At 54.7% G+C, this 12880-nt stretch overlaps 1 protein-coding gene across 4 annotated transcripts in view; it reads right to left on the bottom strand.

Annotated features, from left to right (window-relative positions):
* EPHB2 (EPH receptor B2) overlaps positions 1–12137 on the bottom strand; it is a 205343-nt gene extending 193206 nt beyond the window's left edge. For all 4 annotated transcript variants that reach the window (XM_021937153.2, XM_021937159.2, XM_021937161.2 and 1 more), the window contains exon 1: positions 11864–12137. In XM_021937153.2, the coding sequence (XP_021792845.1) occupies positions 11864–11924 (61 nt within the window). In that variant the 5' untranslated portion in view covers positions 11925–12137. The remainder of the gene's footprint in view (positions 1–11863) is intronic.
* Positions 12138–12880: the final 743 nt, after the last annotated feature.

Genomic DNA, 12880 nt, shown 5'->3' with positions numbered 1-12880 from the left:
CTTCACCTGGCTCTTCCTTAAGAATCATCTTAGAAGTCGCCTCTTCTAGGACGCCTTGTCTAACCTCATTGTATAGTTCAAGAAGCTGAGGCTCAAAGAGCGAAGAGGGCCAAGGTCACACTGTTAACTGTCAGAGCCAGAGGTCCAATCTAGCATGGTTCTATTCTAAGACCAGCTGCTTTTCATTCATTCTGCCAACTCTACCTCCCTCAAGAAGAAACCTAGGGAAGACATGCTTTCTGCCTTCGAACACAGCAGATGCCTGCAAGATGGATCTTATGTTCCCGGATTGTTCTGGAGGGTGGAAAACAGGGACCATGCAGGGAAGTTACAGGGAAAGAGACTCCCCATTTCAAGGTGAGGAGGCATGTTTGAACACCTCCCAGTGCCTACCAGCTATGTGACCTTGAGTAAGTCATTGAACCTCAACTTCCCCATTTGTACAATGGTGCTAACAATACCCTTGCTATTTCTTTACCCCAAATACCTAAACCAGAGGTTGTAAACTGCCAGACAGGGAGCCAAATCCAGCCAGCAAACATGGCTTGGTTTGGCCAGAACTGTATTTTAGAATAAAATGAGTAAACATTCAAAAACCAGTTTTCAGACCAGGCATGGTGGCTCATGTCTGTAATCCCAACAATTTGGGAGGCTGAGGCGGGTGGATCACTTGAGGCCAGGAGTTTGAGACCAGCCTGGCCAACATGGCAAGACTCCGTCTCTACCAAAAAGGAAAAAAAAAAATGCTGGGAATGGTGGCAGGTGCCTGTCTTTACTAAAAATACAAAAATTAGTCAGGCATGGTGGCACTGTAGTCCTAGATACTCAGGAGGCGGAGGCCCAAGAATTGCTTGAACCTGGGAGGCAGAGGTTGCAGTAAGCCAAGATAGCGTCACTGCACTCCAGCTTAGGCAACAGAGCGAGACTCAAAACAAAACAAAACAAAAACCAGTTTTCCCATAAGCATCAGAACTTTGCAAATCAGGCTGGGTGCAATGGCTCATGTCTGTAATCCCAGCACCTTGTGAGGCTGAAGAAGGAGAATCGCTTGAGTTCATAAGCTCGAGACCAGCCTGGGCAACATGGTGAAATACTCTGTCTCTACCAAAAAAAATAATAATAATAATAGTAATGCTGGATGCAGTGGCAGGTGCCTATGGATCCAACTACTTGGGAGGCTGAGGTGGGAGAACTGCTTGAGCCTGGGAGGTCAAGGCTGCAAGTGAGCTGCGATTGCATCATTGCACTCCAGCCTATGAGACAGAGTGAGACCCTGTCTAAGAAAAAAGAGAGAGGAAAAAAAAGAACTTTGCAAATCGGAAGATCTGGCAAAACCGAACACAGATTCCTGTGTGACAACATCGTCAGGAGTGGGTAGCACCTGCCTCCTTTAGACTGGATGTGTGCTCTTCCTGGGGGCACTATTATACTTTCAACAGTCAAGTCACCTCACTCATTCACAACGCGGGCCAGCTCACAAGTCTGGGGTCTCTGAGCAAGACTCTTGTGATTTATTCCCTGTATTATGTTAGGCCAGATTTCCTGGTCAGTCAGCAAACAGAAGCCCAATTTCTTGCTCCATGGTTTAATGCATCAACTTTGACTACGTGTTGCCCAGGTCCCCCTCAACTGTCTTTGGAAGTGACCCTCAGAGCTCAGTGATCTGACTCACTCACTTCACTGTCTGTCCACATTTCCATGTGCTCTGGGCCAACCTGTGGTCCAAACTTAATTTGACAACAACTGGCCCATGCCTTTAGAAATTTTTCTTTTCCTCTAATGCTTCCCCACTCCTGCGATGACCTCTGGCCAAGGTGGGAGTGACAACCACAGTCACCCCTTTACCGGGTCTTTCATAGTAGAATGAAGAACACAGTTGCTCCTCGGCACAGCCTACTGTGGTGCCTGAAATTACGATGCCCCTTTCACTGATAAGGAAAATGAGGCCTAGAGGGGTGAAGTGACTTGCCCCAGGCCACAGGAGCACCTGGGACCCATCCTTTCAGTTAAATCCCACCAGCCCAAGGCCCCTTTCTCTGGCCTCACACCTCACACTAGGTCTTGAATATCTACAACTCCAGGCTGCCATTTTTCATGAATTTTAGGTTCGTTTATTGTGTAAACATCTATCTAATATCTGTCAGGAGCCAAGCTTTGTGCTGTACATGGTGAAGTGGAAAGTCCCTGCCTTCTCAGAAGAGGCAGATAACACTGAAGACAATTCAGGGGGTAAGTGCTGGGGGTGGGGTGGGAGGGAATGAGGTTTCTGGCTTCCTGTTACCTCCCCACCCCCATCCCTGGACTGGACAATAAACTACCTGTGAGAGGCTGTCTACAAATATGGCTGCCAAAAATTCCTCCCACTCCTAAACATGAAGCCACTCCTCCCAGTAAGGGGGGTCTAGATTCAAGTTTGGACCACAGGTTGGCTCAAGAAACATGGAAAAGAACAGGGTGCAGGGGCAGGCACTGAACTCTGAGTGTCACCTGATTGAGTGGATCAGGACATATTGAGTGGGATGCTGGACAACAACCCACCATTAAATTTTCTGTGCTAAACAGTTGAGCGAGAAATGGGACTTCTCTTCAAGGATAAACCAATAAATCAAGCCCAGTATAATTTCCTTTTCCTTGAACCTGATGAGGAAGCCTAGGATGAATCTGAGCTGGTGCTGTGATTGGCTTTGACCAACAGAAAGCTGCAGGGGGGGACACTTTGTGACATTAGAGCCCAGTCCTTAAGAAGTCTTGCAGTTTCCATTTCACCATCTTGCGAGCTACTTAGCATGGATAGAGGCGCAGTCTAGACTAGCAAAGGATGGGAGATAGCAAGGAGCATGAGGGGCCCAGTCTTCCAGCCTTCTCTATGAGGGCCTCAAAGATGTATGTGAAGCCATGATGGAACTTCCAGCCCAACCTAGCTGAGTGCAGCCTCCTGAGTGATCCCGGCTGACAACCTGGGGAACAGAATAAGCGCCCAGCTGAGCCCAGCCAATCCACTGAATCAGGACAACTAAGAAATCATTATTGTTTTAAGCCAGTAGGTTTTGTGGTGGCTTGCTAAAGATTAGTGATATGCTTTTCAGGAGTGGAGTCTTGTACTTTTTGTAGCTCTCCCTTCTCTTGCCTGAACCCTGGCACTGGACACTGAATCCCGGAGCTGGAAAAGGCCTCCAAAACCACTGAGTCTCACCCCTGTCATTTTATAGAAGAGAGAGCTGAGGCTCAGGAGGCCACACAATTAACTCCAGGTCACACAGGGTAACAGAGGCAGATCCAGGAGGCAAATTCAAGCCTTACAGGGCTGAACACCAAGGGTACCTCTCCACCGACTTGCAACACACCAATACAAATGTATGTTGCAAGTCAGTAGAGAGGTACCCCTGGTGCTCATACATTCTGTCTTAAGAGGCAGTCACTATTCAGCTCCAGCCAACTGTGGCCATGTGGGAATGTGGGCCCAGCGAAACCACATTGTCTGACTTTTCAGAGATGCCAGAAACAGGACTTTTCTGTAAAATCTCTTGATTTTCAAACGTTGGCTAAGAATTTGAACTGGATGGATGAGCTATTAAGATTGGCCCTGGGCTTCAAGCTTGGTCCAGCTGCTGGCTTTGGGCAAGTCACATTGTCTCCCAGACCTCAGTTTTCTCATCTCTAAAGTGGGCCCCGTGGCTCCTGCCCCTTTCGGGATGGCTGTGAAGTCCCAATGAGCTATTGTATTTGGAAGTACAAGCTGCAAATGGCCCTGTGACGGTTCCATAGTCTCCGTTCTCTGTGGAGGCGCCCCTTACAACATAATGAGTTAACACCCAATTTGTCTAAGTTAGAACAACATTATTCTGACCATTATGACAGAGATTGCATTTTTATGGCAGGTTTGTGAGTTCCAGGACCCTCCCACTTGCATTATCTCAGGATGTTGATGGAGTTGGAGGCTGGACAGCTGCCTTAGAGACCCTCATCAGAGCCAAGCCTTTCCTCTGAGCAGGGAGGCACATTCCAGAAGTGGAAAAGAGCATGAGCTCTGGAGTCACCAGACTTGGGTTTGAATCCCTGCCTCACCACTCCCTAGGTATCCTTGGGCCAGTCACTCCTCTCAGAGCTTTGGTTTTTTCATCCGTAAAATGAGCATAATAATACAATGACCTGTGGGGCTCTTGGGGCAATTGCACAAGGCAACACACATAATGCTGTTAGTACAATGACTGACACAAGAATTGACAGCTGCTGGACGTGGTGGCTCACACCTGTAATTCCAGCACTTTGGGAGGCCAAGGCAGGTGGATCGCCTGAGGTCAGAGTTCAAGACCAGCCTGGCCAACATAGTGAAACCCCATCTGTACTAAAATATACAAAAAATTAGCTGGGCGTGGTGGTAGGCACCTGTAACCCCAGCTACTCAGGGAGACTGAGGCAGAAGAATCTCTTGAACATGGGAGGCGGAGGTTGCAGTGAGCCAAGATTGCGCTATTGCACTCCAGCCTGGGCAACAAGAGCGAAACTCTGTCTCAAAAAAAAAAAAAAAAGAATTGACAGCCATTCCCATGATCATGGCAGGGAAGGTGGTGCCTGGCAGGCACTGAGCCAAGAAGGAGGGCACGGCCATGAAGGAGTCTATGCCTTTCCCAGATTAGGGAGGCTGTACTGGAGTGAGGAGGGGGCCTTTGAGAAAACCTAGATGGAACCCTGAGTGGGCAGGCTGGAGGGGCCTCTCAGCCACTTAGCAAGCCAGTCAGACCCTTGCCCTCTAAGGCTCAGAACAGAGTGGGTGGGGGAGAGCTGGAGATGGAAAACCTGGTACACTGGCCCCTTATTCCCCTAATGTGAATTGAGCTTCCCATTGGTAGAAAGCAAGGATGGCAACCATTAACATTTATTGCAAGCTTAGCACATCTGAGGCACACACTCAGCTTAGTCTTCCTCAGATTAACACATCCATCGCTCACAACCATCTCAAGAGCTAGGAACAATGATTACCCCCATTTTAAAGATGAGGAAACCAAGGCTCAGAGATGTGAAGACACAAGCCAGAGGACACACAGTACGGAGCAGTCTGACTCCACACACTCTTCCTGTAACCCCCCAGGCTCTGCTGTTTATAAAACAAGAGAGAAAGTGATCACGGCTAAGCAAAGGCTCTGTGGGACTTCAGAGAAAGGGGCAAGTCATTCTGGCCGGGGGCACGAGGGTGCTGCTGACATTTAATGGTTATGGAAACTAATAAAGAATGGGCACAGCTGAGTGCCAGGCGGTTCTGCCAGTCACAGTACACAGCATCTCATTTAATCCTTGCCATGAGCCTCTGACACATGCGTGGTACCTCCAGTTTCCAGATGAGGAAGCTGAGGCTCAGAGAGTGGATCACTTGGTCAAGGCCACACAGCAGGCAAGGTCCCCTCTTCTGAGGACACTCCCCCCCACCGCGGGGGCTGCAGCAGGGCAGCAGATGGCTCCAGGAAGCTCACCTAGTGAGGGTGTCCTAGGAAAGCCCCCAGATGACACGGGGGTACTGGGGAAACAGGTGTCCCCCTCCTGCACCCGCCGGAAGGCAGCTGCTTTAAAAGGCCCTAAAATGCTTTCAAGGCAGCCTTATCAGAGGGCCTGAGCTGATCCCAATCAGGGAGCCTCCAGGTGCTGCCACAATCAACAACTGCCTGCCCGCTGCCCCACCCCTGGGAGCTGTGCAAACATTCTTTCCTTCCCTGCCTTCCCCCAGCTAACCCTCTTTTTATGCACGAGCCAGTGGCAGCTAGGGCTGGTGGGTGCTAACTCTGATTGATTTCACTTCATTTCAGTCTTTTCCAGTTTCCTGCTGAGGTTTCTCTTCCTCTTTCCCAGGAGTCCTGTGCTTTATCATAGGCCGCTGGGGGGCAAATTTGCCTGCCTAATGGAAAGACCTGGAGAGTGTGTTAAAAATACAGACTCCCCAACCTTGTTCCCCATCTCCCAAATCTCCAGCTAAGTGAGGCATGCAGGTGCCAGGTCAGGAGACGGGTCCTTGTCAGAGGTGTGGCAGATCCTCCTCTGCCAGGAGGCCCACCCTGCTCTGCATCTCCTCCACCCTCAGTAGGAGCATGGGTCCCCTGCCTTGCCCAGCCCAGGCATCCTGTCACCCAGCGGGCTCCATCTGCCCCTTCCTGTTAGGGGCCTTTCTGTGTGCAGAGATCCAGTCTCCAGTCTAAACTCACAGGTGAGCTCTGGGCAGGCAGAGTTGACCAGAGGCTACCACAGGCTGAATGCCCAGCAAACTGGCCCATAGAATCTGTCCCAGGCAGGGTGCAGTGGCTCATGCCTGTAATCCCAGCACTTTGGGAGGTCGAGGTGGGTGGGTCACTTGAGGTCAGAAGTTTGAGACCAGCCTGGCCAACATGGTGAATTCCCGTCTCTACTAAAAATGTAAAAAAATTAGCCGGGTGTAGTGGCACATGCCTGTAGTACCAGCTACTTGGGAGGCTGAGGTGGGAAGATGACTTGAACCCGGGAGGCGGAGGTTGCAGTGAACTGAGATCGCACCACCGCACTCCAGCCTGGGTGACAAAGTGAGACTATCTAAAAAAAAAAACCAAAAAAAACAAAAAACCTGTCTCCACTTTGGCACTGATGCAGAACCTTGAGGAAGTAGGGCCAAGGGTGCCTAGGACAATCCCACAGGAGGGAGGGGGCCCATCCAATGTTCTATGACAATTTCAGGGTGATTACAGATCCCCAGGACTTAGGAGGCTTAGGGACCCCAGACGAGAGCCCCCCTGGACTAGGAATATGAGTATTTTCCCCTGACGGGGCTCTGGAGAAAGAGGCAGGGATGGAGTCTGAGTCTGTCCACACTTGGGGCGTTGCCATCCCAAGTCTGGGGGAAGTTGGGAGCTTGTGGGGTGGGTTAGGGGGAGACACTGAAGGTTGATCTGGTGCCTGGACAAACTAAGTGCCAAAAAGGGGGCCACATCGCCATCACTGAGGGAAGAACTTCAGAGGGGTTGAGACCAGCATTTAATGTCCACAGCACTCAATGAGTGTCTGACACAGGAACCCAGGAGGCAACTGAAGTGCAGGGAGTCTGCGCTCCTCGCCCCAGAGCACACAGCTGGGATTTGAACTCACGTCGGTTTGCCCCTGAAGGCTATGCCTTTTCTCTACCACACACTGCCTGTGAAGTCAGCTGGCCCTGTTCCCCACCGCAGGCAGAATCCCTTCTCCCGACCAGCCCCTGACATGAACTAGGTGCCTGGTGACTCTTTAAAAATATATGGATGGATGGAGAAATGAATGAGTGAATAAGTTAACTGGCTTTCAAATTCTACAACATTTAGGTTTTAAATCTAAGCCCTGATTTCCTGGCTAAGACAAATACATGAAAGCAGCCTCCTTTAAAAATGAGAAGCAAAAGAAACAGACGTAAAAGGAAAACCAATTCCAAATTAATCCCATGGAAGGTCGCTGGGTCTTAGACAGGTAATGCCCCAGAGGTGGGCCCAGTAGGGTGGAGGTGGGGGTGGGGGTGGGAGAGTCGAGTTAGGGGAGGGAGGGAGGCACGTTTCCCCCACCCCCCATCAGAAGTAGTCTTGTCTACCTAGCACACAGTGGCTGCTGGCCCATCTGAATGCTCTGCTCCGGCTGAACTGGTCTATTCATTATACCCAAGCCCCTTCTTGCATCTCTACTCAAGCCATTCCCTTGGTATCTCCCTCCAGGAAGACCTCCTTGATTTCCTCTGCCAGATGGACCTTACTCCATCTCCACATCATTCTCCCAATACTTATCACATAACACAGTATCATATATTCATCTGTCTGTTCACTCAACATTCAATTCATTCCACGTTCCTCAGCTGACAATGTCATTCCATTACTGAGCACCTGCATGGCTGGGCACAGTTCTAGGCACCGGAGATGTCATAGCCAACATGGCACATGAAGTCCTGGAGTTTATAGTGCAGTGGGCAAGGCAGATGCCAAACAAGTCTTTGATGCTTCTTCAGGTGGCGATGGGTTTTATGGAGCAAAACCAAGCGGGTGGGATGGAAAGCAGCAGAACTGGGTCTGTTTTAGAAGAGAGAATCAGGGAAGGCCTCTGGGGAGGTGGAATTTGAACATAGCTCTTCAGACCAGAACTGTGGACACAAAAATGAGGCAGATGGGTCTCTGCCTTCAGGGAGCTCACAGTCTAGCGGGGAATCGACAAGCTGGCTTTACTGGGACTGTCCAGGACCAGATCTGGCTCATCTGAACGTCATCACACATTGCAAGTCAGTGATCTTTCCAAGCATGAATCTGGCCAGGTCCCTTGATAGCTCAAGAACCTTCAAGGACTCCTTGCTGCCCTCAGCATCTGATCCAGACTCCCCAGCCTTCCATTCTAGCCCTTCAGGACCTGACCGCCCCACTCCCATTCTCAGTCTCAACCCGCACTGCTGCCCTCAACACCCCACCCTCTTCAGACACATCAAAGCAAGCACCTGATCATCCTGCCTCCATGTCTTTCTATGGACATAGAGACATGCTATTTCCTTTTTTAGGTAAAATTCTCCACATCCTCTAAGTTCCAAAGTCAACCTCTTTAACTCTTGAGAACACAGTTCGTTAGCATGACAGGTGGCTAAGAAAGTTTCATAGCAGGGAAAACGGGTGGTGAGAAAATGAGGCAAAGCATAACGGCATAAAAGATGAAATAACCCTGTTCTGTCCTCAACCGCCCCTGCCGCCCCGGGGAGTTCACAGCCTCCTCTGGGAAGCACGTTGGACCCCATATCACACTCTGTCTCGCCCACTCTTTTCCCTGTCAGCTTGTCCTATCTCCTTGCCTGTCCTGGAGTCCACCACCCTGCCAGCCAGAGAAGAAAGTCCATCGATATTTGGAGAGCAAATGAGCAGATGTAAGGAGGCTGATTTTCTCGAGACCTCGACCTTTGGATTCCATCTAGTGGCGGGTCTGCCACTGGCCTCCTGTCCTGTTGGATGTTTCCCCAGTGCTCTTCCATCCTGCTCTAAGCCCCCACTTCACATGCTCCATGCTTTCTTTCCCTTGGTGGCAGGGGCGGTCTCACGGTTTAGGGGAGATGCTAAGCTTACCATCCTAACCTAGAAGCCCCCCGTATACACACACACTCTCTCCTCTCTCCCATTCCGAAGGTTGGAGATGGGGATTTCCTGGGGCCTTAACCGGCAGGACAGCCCTTTACGGGCTGAGGAGACAAGGAAGGAGGAAGGGAAGGAAGTGGTGACCATGTGGCTCTGGGTTCTGGGAGCCAGAGGGGCCCCCCTCCTACTGCTCCATGGCCCAGTCCTGTCTCTACAGACTGTGTTACTCTCAGGAGGACCCTGGTGTCTCCCAAATGTGCACAGGCAGCACCGTCCATCCCTGGCTTCGAAGGGGGGACTTCTCCCATCCGTCATCTGGTCTGATTCTCACAAACACCCCAGGAGACAGGCAGGACAGGTGCTGTCATCACCCTCATTGGACAGAGGAGGAAAATGAGGCTCAAAGAGCGGAAGTAGGGTGTAGACGATGGACTCTACAAGAGATTTAGCCAGGCCATTTTACACCCAAAGAAACTGAGGCCCCTATAGGGAAAGGACCTGGTCCAGGGTCCCATAGTAAATGAGAAGCAGGCCCTCTGACCTCCACCTCGCACCATCTCCCCATCCATTCGGCCAGCTCCTTATTAACCGCTGATGGACTAACTTCCTAGCGTCCAGGGGGCAAAGGGAAGAAGAGCCTGACGCAAGCATTGGGGTGCCTGCTGCAGCCCTCCTCCCACCCTGCTGTGGCTTCCCTTCCCCACCCTGCCCCCAAGTGGCAGTCCAAGTAGCCATACCCTTCTGTGACATCAGCGCCCACCAGCCCTGTGTCCAGGGCCAGGGTCCAGACTGGCCACAGCTCACCAGATTCCAACCAGTCCCTGCCAGGGCAATGGCTGGACAGACGTGGCCCTTCCATCTACCCCGGAGTAATTAAAAACACACCCAGGCCTCTTCCAACGAGAGAGGGGCCAATTTTCTTCCCCTCCAGCACTGCTGACTGCAACCTAAATAGCAATATTTATGCCAAGCTCCCCATAATACTGTAAACATCCCAATGTATAGCGGGCCAACACATGAGTCATTTCCCCAAAGCCAGAGTTAATAAGTGGTACCTCAGTCATATTCCACAGAGCTCCCGCCAGCAGCCGGGCCCCAGGGCTGCCCTCCACACCCAGGGCCCGTGGCACCCTCGGTGCCCCAGTGGCCCCACTCCGGGAAACCGCAGGCAGCCGCCAAATCCCCCAGGAGCCGGAGGACAGCTGCCTCAGTGCCAGAAACTGTGGCTGCCATCCAGGGACACCACCCCCCCAACTCCCTGACTGCGGTCACTAAAGTGCTCATTACCGAAAGAGAAACTGAAGTTGTAGCACAGGGTCCCCCACAACGCCTTTCCCAGAGGCTGCAGCCCCCACGCCTGGTCTGATATGTTTCCTTAGGCTGCAAGAAGGGAAGGGGCTTCCCACAACCCCAAAGTGGCCTGAGAAGTGCACACAGACATCATCCCTCAGCCCACGGGAGCAGAACCCTGGAAGGGCTCAGGCAGTTTAGGGGCAACAAAACTCAGCTAAGTGAGTGCTGGTTTCAAAGAAAGACCACAGACCTGGGTTCTATTTTTGTCACCCAACGGCCCTGGGTGAGACATTGGACTTTCCAGGGCCTCAGTTTCCGTATCTGTTAAAGAGAAGTAGGAATCATACCTACCTGGCTTCCCTAGAAGGTGTATTTTGAGGTATCCAACACAATTGTGGGCGGGAAAGCACTTCGTAAAGCTTAAAGTACCTTGTCAACTGTGCAGCACGTTGTAAACCACAGAGAGCTGCGTATAGTGCGAAGTACTTCATAAACTGTAAAGTGGTTTGAAAACTGTAAAGTGCAGTACACGTGAGAACCATTATTCATGTTCGCTTCTTACCCTGCAAGCTCGGCCATTCCTGGTGGACACACCCAGACCGCACTAACTTTCCCTCCAGAGCAAGCTGGCTCGGGAGACCTAGCAGCTACCCCTGCCCCCCTGGGGGTCGGGTGGTACCAATACACGAAGCCACGGGGAGAGGGCCCGGCGACCCTGGCCAAGGCCAACACATGGCAAGAGCATCTGGTCCGGCCCTGGCGGCAGCTGGAGAGTTCCCGGGGCTCCAGCCGCCACGCTGAGCGCTGCGGCCGCGGGGCGGTGGCCGGCGGGGGTGCCCGGAGACCCCGCGCGGCGGAGAGATGCCCACAGACCCATCCCCCGCCAGTCCTCTTGGGGAGGGGACCCCATTGTACGCCGCGGGCGATGGGCAGGCACCGACGCGGGGGCTGGCGCGCTCCCTTCCACTCTGCCAGTCCCCGCTCTCCGGGGCGCCGGGCCCCATCTCGGGGGCGCGGGCCGGGAGCCCCCCACCCCGGCCAACCGCGGTGCCTCCCACCCTCTGCTCCCTGCCAAACTTTCCAGCCCCGACCGCGCGCCGGCCTCCCCCACCGCCCCCGCCACCCTAAGGCCGGACTCGCGCCCCTCCACCCCGTGCCGAGCAAGACCAGGCCGGCGCGAGGCGGCTGCCGGGGCCGGGGGCGGCGAGCGCGCGTGGGCAGCCCCCAGCCCTGGGCGGCGCTCGCCGGGCTGGCTACAAAGCCTCGGCAAGATGGTCCCTTCGCCTCCTCCTGGCACAGTCAATCAGCACCGGCCGCTCCCCGGGCGCCCGCGGGGCCCGCTCCTCCCGGCGCGGCCGGACACACCTCCCCGCGGCCACCTGCGCCCGGCGCCGGCCCCCGGGCAAACTTTGCGGGCCGCGGAGCGGAGGTGGGCGCCGGCGGCCGCCCGTGCCCGGCCGCTCCCCGCCCCCATCGCCCGCCCGCCCGCTCACCTTCCACGGCGGCGAGCAGCGGCAGCAGCAGCAGCGCGGCCCCCAGCCTCCGCAGGGCCATGGCTGCGCTTCCCGGGGCCTCGGGCCGCGGCGCCGCGGGGCCCGTACGGCCCGGGCGGGAGCGCGCGCCCCAGGCTCGGGGGGCCGGGGGGGGCGGCAAGGCGCGGCGCACACACAACCGCCGCCACCGCGCAGCCAGCAGAATGAGCCATCCAGCCCGGGCAGAACGGGGACCCGGGCTCCGCCAGCGCTGGGCACGGCCCACCTGAGCCGCTGGTGCGGGGGGAGCCTGGCCGGGCCGCCGTCCCCCGCGCGCGCCCCAGCCCCCGGCGGCCGCGCGCCGCCGCGAGCCCCGGTCCCCACACCACGATCTCAGGGTCACCCGGGGGCAGCGCGGGCGCTGGAGCGCGGCGACCCCTCTCGCCCGAGCCACTGAGACCCCGGGCTCCCCCCGCGCAGCAGTGGTCTCTTCCGGCGCTGTGGCTCCTCCAGATAAAGCAGCGATTTCAGCCCAAATGTTTCTCAATTTTTATTGAATGCTGCAAAGCCGGAGAGCGTCTGGCGCGGCTGACAGGGGCAGGGAGAGCGGACGGGGGGGCAGGGGAGGGCGGGGGAAGGGGCTTCCCAAAGCGGGGCCGGCACTACCTGTCAGGGCAGGGAGTCCCACCCCCTCGCCTCAGCCCTGCCACCCGGGTCCCTGCGGCTTCGAAAGGGACCGAACTGCTATGAATGGAAAAAAAAAGGGGGGGGGGGGGGGGGGGGGGGGGGCATCTGGGAACAAAACAGGCGGCTTTCCCAGGCACGGGGGCTGGGCTGGGGCCTCCGAGTGGGAGATTGGGCCTTGGTGCTACCCGAGGGCCTGGGGTAGGGTTGCGCGGGGGGACGGGGGGTCACTCGGCACTGGTGGGCTGGGTCCTGGCAGGCAGACCCCAGGCCACCCCTCCCTGCCCCGTTGTTCTGAGCGGGCCCGCGAGCCCCTCCCTGCATACTCGTCTATACATTAGATTTCTCCTTCTC

Source organism: Papio anubis, chromosome 1 (genome assembly GCF_008728515.1).
Source record: "Papio anubis isolate 15944 chromosome 1, Panubis1.0, whole genome shotgun sequence".
NCBI classification, from domain to species: Eukaryota; Metazoa; Chordata; class Mammalia; order Primates; family Cercopithecidae; genus Papio; species Papio anubis.
The sequence above is the reverse complement of the archived record's forward strand: the minus strand, read 5'-3'. Positions and strand labels throughout refer to the sequence as shown.